General features: G+C 42.0%; 1 protein-coding gene across 13 annotated transcripts in view; it reads right to left on the reverse strand.

Annotated features, from left to right (window-relative positions):
• The window catches only part of DOCK7 (dedicator of cytokinesis 7), a 210,485-nt gene extending 198,538 nt beyond the window's left edge, over nt 1-11,947 (reverse strand). For 11 of the 13 annotated variants that reach the window (XM_081816976.1, XM_031027711.2, XM_006732893.3 and 8 more), the window contains exon 1: nt 11,733-11,947. In XM_081816976.1, coding sequence (XP_081673102.1) covers nt 11,733-11,770 — 38 coding nt within the window. In that variant the 5' untranslated portion in view covers nt 11,771-11,947. The remainder of the gene's footprint in view (nt 1-11,732) is intronic. The other 2 variants (XM_031027713.2, XM_031027712.2) reach the window with 1 other exon arrangement.
• Between the last annotated feature and the right edge of the window lie 39 nt (nt 11,948-11,986).

Below are 11,986 nucleotides of genomic sequence, written 5' to 3' on the forward strand. Positions count from 1 at the left end.
AGAGAATAACACCACAATCACGATCCACATAAGAAAAAAAAAAATTGATGTATTGGACTTCATCAAAATTTAAAATCTCTGTGCTTCAAACTTCACCATTAAGAAAATGAAGAAACAGGGGCGCCTGGGTGGCTCAGTTGTTAAGCGTCTGCCTTCGGCTCTGGTCATGATCCCAGGGTCCTGAGATGGAGCCCCACATCGGGCTCCCTGCTCCGCGGGAAGCCTGCTTCTCCCTCTCCCACTCTCCCTGCTTGTGTTTCCTCTCTCGCTGTGTCTCTCTCTATCAAATAAAATAAATAAAATATTAAAAAAAAAAAAGAAAATGAAGAAACAAAGCAGGTAGAAAATATTTGTAATTCATATATCTAATAAAAGATTTGTATTCTGAACATATAAAAAACTCCTACAATTCAAAAACAAGATAAATAACCCAATTTAAAAATGAGCAAAAGATAGGAATAGATATTTCACCAAAGAAGATACGTGAATGGCCAATAACCACAAGAAAAACCATCACAAATCAGGGAAATGCAAATCAAAACCACAATGAAATGTCATTTCACACTCATTAGAATGCCTACAGTCAAAAAGAAAACAATTAACAAGTGTTAGCAGGATGTGGAAAAATCTGAACTCTCATACATTGCTGATGAAACGTAAAATGGTGTAGTTGCTGTGGAAGTTTGCCAATTCCTTATTCAAACACAGGGGTACCTGGGTGGCTCAGTCAGTTAAGCGTCTGCCTTCGGCTCAGGTCATGATCCCAGCGTCCTGGGATTGAGCCCCACATCGGGCTCCCTGCTCAGCGGGGAGCCTGCTTCTCCCTCTGCCTCTGCCTCTCTCTCTCTCTGTCTCTCATGAATAAAAATAAAATCTTTAAAAAAAAAAAAAAAGAGAGAGGCTGGGCCTGGCTGTAACTGCTCTATGAAGATGAGAGGAAGACACTGCTTTGCAGTTGGAGAAAGAATGTGAAGACAGGAAAAGAGGAGACTCCACTCCAAAGTGGAGTCTCAAAGAAAGTCTTGCACCCTTAGGCTCCTTACCACAATCCCTTACCTTCAGCAAAGTTTATTAAAATCATTAAATGGCTGATATGAGTGCAGTTTTCTGGTCGCAGAGGATAAATGAGAAACACCTCATGATGATGCAGAACTACAGCAGAAAGGAGCCTGGGAAAGCCAAATCGCAAAAACCAAGCAGACCTTCCCAGGAAGGCTGAGTTGGCATTAAGATCAGAGCTAAACTTAAAGTTAAGGAACAGGGATCCACAGCTGCTTCACATTACACTGCTTTTCTTTATATTTTTGGATTCATCAGTTACATATAAATTTTAACAGGTAGTACAACTGACTATATTGCTATATATTTAAATAATTATCGTGAAGCTGAACAAGTTACAATGACCAAACTTAAAGAATACCAGTTGTTTTGGTGTGACCAGCATTTACCTTCCCCCTCTTTCTTTTGGTTAGAAACCTCTTCTTTTTGGCAAAGAACTCATTACTTGAGATTGGGTGGAGCTGACACCATCACATCTCTCCTCAAGCCAAGGAGAATGACATGTCACCCAGGAATGGCCAGCATCCCCTAACCCCTAAACACAGTAATTGGTTCAAGCAGGAACATGTGACACAAGCCAAACCAACGATGGAGCTCCTGAATCTTTTCTGCCAGAACTAAATGGTAGGATTTGAGCCTGGGTCTGTCAACTCTCATTGTAACCATTTAGTGGAAAATCTACCAAAGGCATGAAGAGAAGAGGCTACTGATACCCTCGGTATCCTGAGACCTGATGTACTCAGTTATAAGCAAATTAATCTGACTGGTGTTTCTGTCAAATACAACCAAAAAGTCTCCTCTGTAAAAAGCCACTGAAAAAGTAATAACACATCTAGACTGCTTGCCAAAGGGCTCTATGATGCAACCTAGAAGTGAAGGGAAGTTCACTCTCTGAGGAGATGGAGTTGACTAATGGAAAACAGGATGCAAGAGAAAAGCGGGTAGATCAATTTCTTCTTCTTCCAGACTCCTATCTACTGATGTGAGAAACTGTCCCTCTGTCCAAAGATAGCCTGTGTGACCAAGCCAGCATACCTGCCGAAAACAGTCTCTCTCCAGCTCTTTGTGAAGCAGTGGCCAATAAGATAAGGTATCACCTTACATTGTTTCCCCATCTCTGCCTCACTTCCCTTTTCTCTTGATGCCCCGGGATTATGCCTCCCAGTAAATCCTCAACTCTTAATCCTTGTCTCAGTCTCTGTTTTCTAGGCAACTCAGATTAAAAAGGTATCTACAAAAGAACCTACAGCAACCATTAGGCTTACTATGAAGTGAAACATAGAAAGATTTCCCTCTGAGGTCATAAGCAAAATGAGGATGCTCAGTATTAGTACGATGTTAAACAGAAATGGTAATAATCCACATAGTAATACAAGATAACCGTCCACAGGACAAGACAAAAATGTAAATCAGCTATAAGGTTTGGAAAGGAACAAAAATTCGTAAGTTCCAGATGACACAGAAAACACAAAATTCACGGATACATTTTTTTAATAACTTTCAAGTTTCACTTTATTTTTATTTATTTATTTAAAGATTTTATTTATTTATTTGTCAGAGAGAGAGCACAAGCAGGGGGAGCGGCAAGCAGAGGAAGAAGCAGGATCCCCACTGAGCAAGGAGCCCCATGCGGGACTCGATCCCACGAGCCTGGGATCATGACCTGAGCCAAAGGCAGATGCTTAACAGACTGAGCCACCCGGGTGTCCACCACAGATACATTTTTAGAATTGACATGTTTAGCAAGGTATAGCTGGACACAAAATGGTTATATACTTAGAAATAAATCTAACAAAGGATATGCATGAATCTTACAGAGAAAATTATAAAATTTTGTTGTATGATATAAAGAAGACCTAAGTAAATGACGTTTGAAAACTCAATATTATAAGGACATCATTTCTCTGCAAAACTGATATATAGATTCAATGTAATCCCAATCAAATTCGAATAGGACTTGGGGATTTTTTGTTTTTTAATAGATTCTAAAATATACAAGGAAATTCAAAGGGCTAAGAGAAGTCAAGAAACTCTTAAATGGTGGGGGGAGTTATTCTACCAAATTCCAAGACTTATTATAATTAAAATTGTTTATAATTGGTGAAAATATGCATAACCAAACCAATGGAACAAAAGAGAGGACCCAGACAAAGACCCACAAATAAGGACACACAATCTATTATAGAGGTGGCAGGGCAGGTCAATGGGGAAAGGATAATCTATTTGGAAAAAAATTAAAATTTCACACCATACACATATCAAGTCAAGTGGAATATAAACCTAAATATAAAGGAGGTAACTAGAAGGTTTATGATAATACAGATGAATATCTTAATGACCACAGGGCAGGAAAATATTCCTTAAACAGGACCTCAAAAGTACTAACCATTAGAAAAGAGAGAGAGAGAGAAACTGATAAAAGTGTATTCAAACTGAGAACTTAGGGGCGCCTGGGTTCAGTTGGTTTAGCATCTGCTTTTGGCTCAGCTCAGGTCATGATCCCAGGGTCCTGGGATGGAGCCTCCCGTATCGGGCTCCCTGTTCAGCAAGGAGCCTGCTTCTTCTTCTCCCTCTGCCATTCCCCCTGCTGGTGCTCTCTGGCTCTCTCTATCTCCCTATCAAATAAATAAATAAAATCTTAAAAAAAAAAAAAAAAAACTGAGAACTTAGTTGGGGTGCCTGGGTGGCTTAGTCAGTTGAGCATTCAACTCTTGATTTCCGCTCAGGTCATGACCTTAGGGTCATGAGATGGAGCCCCGAGTAGGGCTCCGTTCTCAGCACAGATCCTGCTTGAGATTCTCTCTCTCCCTCTCCCTCTGCCCCTCCCTGCGCTCGCTCACTCTCTCTAAAATAAATAAATCTTAAAAAAAAAAAAAAAGAAAAAAACAGCTGAGGACTTAGTTTTCAAAAGACTCCATAAAAAGAATTTTTAAAAAACCACAGGGTGAGAAAAGATATTTGCAACACATAATATCATTCAATGGATTAATACACTGAATATATATAAAGTACTCACACAAATCAATAAGAAAAAGAATAATACAAAGGAAAAAAGGGGGGAGAATGCAAAAGATTTAAATAGGCAATTTACAAAAGAGTATATTCAAATAGTCAATACACATACAAAACAGAGCTCAATCTCAATAGTAATCAAGTAAATAGAAATGAGAACTTTTACAGTAAGATAGCATCATGCATACATCCATCAGATTGGCAAAAATGACAAAGTTGACAATACCAAGTGGTGCCAACTGGGTACAGCAACACTACTGTGGGAGTGTATGTTTCTTCAGCTATCTTAGAAAACAGTTTGGTATTACCTAATAAACTCCATGATAAATAAAACTGCTATGAGGAGCAATAAAGAATACCTAAGGACCAGCAATCCCATACCTGAGTATACCCTAGAGAAATTCATGCACATGCATACCAGAATATATGTATAGGAATGTTCATAGGAACATTGTTTCTAATAGCCAAAAACTGGAAACAATCCAAATGCCCATCTACTGTAGAATGGAAAATCATGGTATATTTATTCAGTGAAATAATATAAAGAAAAAAGAATGAACTCCAACTACTTGGAACATTATGAATGAATCTCACAGATGTAATTTTGAACAAAACAAGCAAGACAAAAAAACATACAACATACAATAAGATTATATTCAAATGAATTCAAAAACAGAAAAAATGCTTTTACTCAGAAATGCACTCATAGGTGGAAAGAATAAAGAAAAGCAAGGATGGGGTGCCTGGGTGGCTCAGTCGGTTAAGCGTCTGCCTTCAGCTCAGGTCATGATCCCAGGTCCTGGGATGGAGCCCCGCATCAGGCTCCCTGCTCAGCGGGAAGCCTGCTTCTCCCTCTCCCACTCCCCCTTGCTTGTGTTCCCTCTCTCGCTATCTCTCTGTCAAATAAATAAATAAAATCTTAAAAAAAAAAAGAAAGGAAATGGGGGCGCCTAGGTGGCTTAGTCAGCTAAGCATCTGCTTGTCCTTCTCCCTCTGCCTCTGCTTGTCCCTCTCCCTCTGCCTCGCTCCTCCCCTGGTTTGTGCTCTCTCTGTCTCTCTCTCTATAATCTGGTCTCTCTCTCAAATAAATAAATAAAATCTTAAAAAAGCAAAGCAAGGAGGGGCGCCTGGGTGGCTCAGTCCTTAAGCGTCTGCCTTCGGCTCAGGTCATGATCCCAGGGTCCTGGGATCGAGCCCTGCATCGGGCTCCCTGCCCAGCGAGAAGCCTGATTCTCCCTCTCCCACTCTCCCTGCCTGTGTTCCCTCTCTCGCTGTGTCTCTCCCTGTCAAATAAATAAACAAAATCTTAAAAAAAAAAAAGAAAAGGAAATGGTTTTTCCAAAAGTAAGGATAGTGGATTGGAGTGCTCTGCAGAAAAGGGTAAGATTTAGAAAAGAACAGAAAGGATATATCAAAAAGGAAAAAAAAACAAATGGAACAGTTACAGAGTTGGAAATGAGCAGAGCATTTGTGAGGGTACAAGGAAAACGTTAGACTGATTGGTCCAAAATGTAAGCTAGAGAACAAGTCAACAAGAAAAGGACCAGATTATAGATGACTTTAAAATCAAGCAAGAGTTTGAGTTTAACACTGTAGGAAGCTACTATAATATTCTTGAACAAAAGAATGCCATGATAAAAGCTGTATTTTAGGGAGACTTCATTTGCAACACGTTTTAATTACAGGAGGTAAGAGACTAGATCAGCTCTGGCCCCACTGAGGTCATCTAGAAGTGAGATAATAAAAGATGCTCCAATGTGGCAGGATGGCATTCATTCAAACAATTCTTACATGTCCAGTTGCCATAAGATTCTGTGTCAGACACGAGAGATAAAAAGACACAGACCAGTCGTCAAAGAGCTCTGAAAAGCAGTATAAAGTAGAGGGAAAATGGGGGTATGGGGGATGAGGGCAAGAAAAATTAAAAAGACAAAACCCAGAAAACAGTAGCTCATGAAATCAGTGATGAAGAAAAAAGTCAAAGGCTCCTAGTCCTCAGGCGTTCCATAATTCAAGTACACATAAAAGTACCACGGGAAGCACAGCCATATGGCCCAGAGACTGATGAGAACAAGCAGAAAGTGGTTGTGACTGCACCACATACATGTGAGAAATGTGACTAGAAAAAAGGAATGACTGGTTGGCAGCTAGAAATGCCAGAAGATTCAATGGTTCTTTGTTTTGTGATGAGAAAGGCATAATAAGTCTTATGGTTTAAAAGAAAGATCCATAAAAAGAAACAGAGTGAAGATGCTAGAAAGGAAAGGAAAAATTATGAGATCAAGGTTCTGGGGGAGGTGGAAAGGTAATAGGGTCCAAAGGACAAAAAAAAAATAGGTAAACTTTAGGGAAGGGACACCTTACAGGCTCAGGAGAAAGATGGTTAAATGACCCTATAGGAACAGTAGCATGCTGAGGTTGTAATGGACTCACGTTAGGTGATTCAGAACTTTTCAGTAAAAGATGGGGTACGGAAACAAAGATGTTAATAAGAGAAATGATTTAGAGTAAACCTCATTTCAAATGAAAAGACATTCATTAATAAAAGATCAACTCTGCAACTCTGCACTGTTCTGCTCTCCCTCTCAGGGGCAAGAAACAGGTTAGACATTCAGCATTAAGAGTTAGTGAAATGAGGGGCGCCTGGGTGGCTCAGTCGTTAAGCGTCTGCCTTCGGCTCAGGTTTGGTCCCGGGGTCCCAGGATCGAGCCCCGCATTGGACTCCCTGCTCGGCGGGAAGCCTGCTTCTCCCTCTCCCACTCCCCCTGCTTGTGTTCCCTCTCTCGCTGTGTCTCTCTCTGTCAAATAAAAAAAAAACAAAAAAAATTTTAAAAAAAAGAGTTAGTGAAATGAGTACAACAAAAGGCCAAAGTGATGAAAAAGGCAGCATGGAAGTAGTTGATACTATGTGGAAAGAATTTATTTGGTAACGAATTGAAGAAAGTAGACTGAAAGATTGGGCCTATACAGACAGAGTTATGAACAGATTCAAAACTTAAAAAAAAGAAAAAGAGGTTATAAATAAGCGTATGTCCAGGAAATCCTACTCATGTTAAGATTTTCCTCAAAAATAAAAATCTGATGAAAGCCTTTCATTGAATTCTGCTTCTTAGGCAACAAAATGATACCAAATTAACAAAGGAAAGATTAAGTAGGTAAGGGTTACTTTGGGGATGCTAACGGCAGCACTGTTAGGAAATCTGGAACTACCCCAGAAAATATTTTGCAGAAAGAAATACAGCCAAATAAAAAAAGTGTAAGATCTGAAATCAGAGAACTAGGGTTTGAGTCCCAATTTAGGCAAATAATTTCATGGTATGTAGGCCTCAGTTCCTCATCTGGATTATGGGAATAATAATCATTGTAAATAATATAGGAATAATAATAGCAGCAACTAACATTTGTTGAATGCTTATTAGGTTTCAGGCACAGTTTAAGTGTTTTACATGTATTAACTTATTTAATCTTCATGATGACCCACAGACACTTTTATCCCCATTTTACTGAAGAGAAAACCAAGACAGGGAGATTAGATCAACTGCCAGAATTATATAGCTATTATGTGGTATAGCTGAATTCCAGCCCATGCAATGTGACCTGGTATCTATATCCTTTACAATGTTCTTCTGCCTCTCTAGGTAATAAAGATGAGAATGTAGTAAAAAATGCTTTAAGTGTATCCAAATGTTCATCATTACTGCTGAATATCAAGTAACAGGACAAAATCTAAACGAAATCATTAATCTGCAATCAACACTCCACAAATTCTACATATTATATGCTAGGGTGAGATTAAAAAGGGGGTAATTAACAATGTATACGCTTGTCCTCCAAAAGTAGGGGGAACAAACAAGAGACAATAACTGATATGAACAAAATATACATGCTGCTTTTCCATGATGAGCTGAGGTAAGTAGTACAATCAGTGATAAAAAATAAAGAGCTTTGGGGCACCGGGGTGGCACAGTGGGTTAAGCTTTGGACTCTTGGTTTTGGCTCAGATCCCTGATCTCAGGGTCATGAGATGGCGGCCAGCACAGGACTCCAGCTCAGCCCAGTGTCTGCTTAAGAGTCCCTCTCCCCCAACCCCTCCCCACAAAAATAAATAAATAATCTTTTTTAAAATTTAAAAAATAAAAGAGTTTGAGAAATCACAAAATCATGCCCTCAAAAAATAACAGCACTAAATGCAAAGGGTTAGGAAATGACAGAGCCAGAAAAGAAATCAGTAGAATTCTTTTTAAAGTAAAGGTCTCAGGGGCGCCTGGGTGGCTCAGTCGTTAAGTGTCTGCCTTCGGCTCAGGTCATGATCCCAGGATCCTGGATCGAGCCCCGCATCAGGCTCCCTGTTCAGCGGGAGGCCTGCTTCTCCCTCTCCCACTCCCCCTGCTTGTGTTCCCTCTCTCGCTGTGTCTCTCTGTCAAATAAATAAATAAATAAAATCTTTAAAAATAAAAAAAATAAATAAAGGTTTCAGAACAATCATAAAGCTTTAAAAGAAAAAAATAAGGTTTCAAACAGCAACAGGCTATTCACAGAGCAACAAATTTCATATATGCATATCATAAAAAGACCACTTCCAAGAAAGGGTCCTACACCACATTATAAATATTGTAATAATAAAAAATAATTGATGCTGGACACTTATGTAGAAAGCACTGTTCTAAGCACTTTACTGGAACTGATTTTTTAATTCTTATAACAACCCTATAAGGTAGGTTCTGCTATTATCCCCAGTTTATAGATAGGGAAAATGAGGCAGAAGTGAGGTGAAGTAACTTGCCCAAGTTTATTCAATGAGGGCCAGTGCTAGGATGTCAACCCCAAGCAGTTTATCTTGAGAGTATGTGCTATACTTCCTCTAGTAGGAAACTAAGAAGCAGAACAAAAATTTATTCAGAAGTATTATTCGGCCAGAGTACCTGGGTGGCTCAGTCGGTTGAGCGTCTGCCTTCAGCTCAGGTCATGATCTCAGGGTCCTGGGATCAAGCCCCACGTTGGGCTCCCTGCCCAGTGGGAAGTCTGCTTCTCCCTCTTCCTCTGGCCCTCCCTCCACCTTACCACCCTCACTCCCTCCCCTGCTTGTGCTCTCTCTCTCTCCCCCCCCAAATAAATAAATAAAATATTTAAAAAAGTATTATTTGGCCATACTTGGTAACAAGAATGAAAGTACCTTTCAATCACAATAATTCATCATCTATAACAGTTCTGTCCTTGGTCTTCCCTCCAAATTAATCCGCACATTCCTCCCGTACTATCTCATCTTCTCCTGTGGTTTCAATTACAATCTCCTTGCTGATGATTCCCGTATCTATTGACCTCCAGCCCAATCTCTCTTCTGCATCTTAAACCTCACCAACAACCTAATAAATATTTCTCTTTCAATGCTCAACAAGCATCTCAAACTCAGCATGTCCAAAACTGAATCATCATCTCCTTCCCACCTCAATTCCCACCCTCAAATCCCTTCTTCCTCCTGTACGCCCTTACCTCAATGACTGCCTCCATCATCCACCTGATTGCCCAAGTCAGAAACTTGGAAGTCATCCCAGACTCCTCAGTCTTCCTCACCTTCCATACCCAATCAATCACCAGTCACCTCCTCTAAGTATTTCTCCAATCAATGAATCTCTCATTTCCACTGCTTTACTTAATCTGACAACTTTACAAGGCTTATTATTTTGAATTTTGTGTTATTTTGTGAAACTTTTTTTTCTTGTATTTTGTTCTGTCTAATCCTAGCACAAACTCCATGAATGAAGAACAGGTATCATATATATTTCATATCTAACTCCCTAATGTGCAATTTCCTGATCAACACGTGTTCTCAGTGAAACTTGGTTCTATTAAAAAGAAATTAATACTAAGCATGTATGTCAAGTAATACATTTTTTCAATGGCATTGCCTTCAGAAACAAGACCCAGTTATTTTGCAAAAAAAGTAAAAAAGAAAAAGTAATAATTTCCTATTAGCTCTACCACAACTCCTTAGGATATACCAATTATTAATTGTTCAATGATAGCTACTAAAGGCCATGCACTATGCTAAACACTTCACACAAATTGTGCCACTTAATGTTCACAATGTTATCAACGGGGTACTGGTATTATACCCATTTTCCAGATGCCAAAACTGTAACTTAAGAGAGCTTACACAATTTGATCAAGGTGCCAAGTTAGAAAAATAACAGTCAGGATTTGAATCCATGGCATCATCTGACACCAGAGCACATGTTCTTAAGCACTTGCTGTTTGCCTTTTTTTAAAAAAAAAAAATATTTTATTTTTAAATAATCTCTACACCCGACACCGAGCAAACCCACAACCCCGAAATCAAGAGTCCCATCCTCCACCGACCAAGCCAGCCAGGCACCCCTTGCTATTTTGCCTCTTAAGGATAAAATTAAATGTTTTAAAGCTCAAAAGAAAAGAATAATTAAGCACAAAGCTTAAATCAAAAAGATGTTAGTTTTAAATGAAAAACGTGCCAAAACAGTGTAACGCTATGGAAGTTCAGGCAATTAAGAAAACCTGTTTGGTCGGTCCAAAAATCGTTAAGAAAGATCAGCAAACGAAAAAGATCCAGAACCACAGAAATAAAATTTTCAAAAAAGTAATGCATTCGAATGCTTCTTTTCTTGGGACATCATAATAAAACCAACACATTCTAGTGTCTTACACATTAGTATATTTCCCAATGAAATTCTACAAATGTTAGAATCCCCCGCCGTAATTCAATTTTTGGTTCTGGCAACCTACCCACCGCAGGCAGGTAAAAGGTTCGGAAATCTCAACCGTGATTGCTTGCTTACTTCCAGACTCCTAAAATATGAGTCAAAGGGCCAGTGTAAAAAGAACACTGCCTATCATCCATCTTCGTCTGGTGCCATTAGAAACACAGGCGCACATTTAAATTCGCATGCTACTAAGATCAAGCACCAGCCTACAATTCGTCCAAGATTCGGCAGCTGCACACCCAAGGTGCAGACCACAAGCTCTCAACTTTTCATTTTGACTATACGTTTTAGATTCTGGGTGCGAGAGCACACTTTGAATTGGCCCCTGGATGCAAAGAGGATTCCTGTCAGATTTCTCGGGAAGGGTGGGAGGCGTGAAGAAGGGACGGCCTCCCACCGGCCAGGAGCCCGCCGCGCGCCGAACCTTTTGTTGGGGAGGAGAAGAGGGCGGACCCCGCACCCTCCTGGGGGCAAACGGGGGTGGGCGGGGAGAGTGAGGGAGCGAGACGCCGCGGCGGCCCCCGGCCAGCCCGGGGGTGGGGACACAAAGAATTTGGGGAGAGCCGATCGGCCGGACGACGAGCTCCCCCACCCGCCCTGCAATAAGCCGCCGCGAAACTCCAGGCCCGGGCCGCCGAGAAGCGGGCGGAGGCGGGCGCTCGGGCGTGCGGGGCTCCCTGCGCCCCCCCACCCCCACCCGGGGCGAGGATCGGCCGCCGGCGCGGGCTGAGGGCCGGGGTTGGAGGGCGGCGCGAGGCCTCGGCGGCACCCGCCACAGCCGCGAGCCCCCGCCGCCCAGCCGCGGACCAGGCCGCCAGATCCCCGCGCCCGCGTCGCCACACCCACCCGCCTCCTAGGCCGGGCTCGGGAGGGCTACCGGCTCTTTCCCCCGCTGCGGCGGCGCGCCCCGCGCCCGAGATTTACCTGCTGATCTTCTGGGCAAAGGCGCGGCGCTCGGCCATGGCTGCTAAGGCGGCGGCGGCGGCGGTCTGGGCGCGGACGGGCGGGCGCGTGCCTCCTCGCTCGCGCTCCCTCCCTCGCGGCCTCCGCCAGTCCCAGCTCCGGACCGGGGAGGCTGGGGCTGGCGGCCGGAGCCGGGAACGAGCCCTGCCGTAATGCTCCTGAGAGGCGCGCAGTGAGAAACCGCTCCTCCCCCAGCGCGTCAATCCCCGCGGGAG

The sequence above is a fragment of the Leptonychotes weddellii genome, chromosome 4, assembly GCF_054177405.1.
Source record: "Leptonychotes weddellii isolate Sample4059 chromosome 4, ASM5417740v2, whole genome shotgun sequence".
Classification (NCBI taxonomy): domain Eukaryota; kingdom Metazoa; phylum Chordata; class Mammalia; order Carnivora; family Phocidae; genus Leptonychotes; species Leptonychotes weddellii.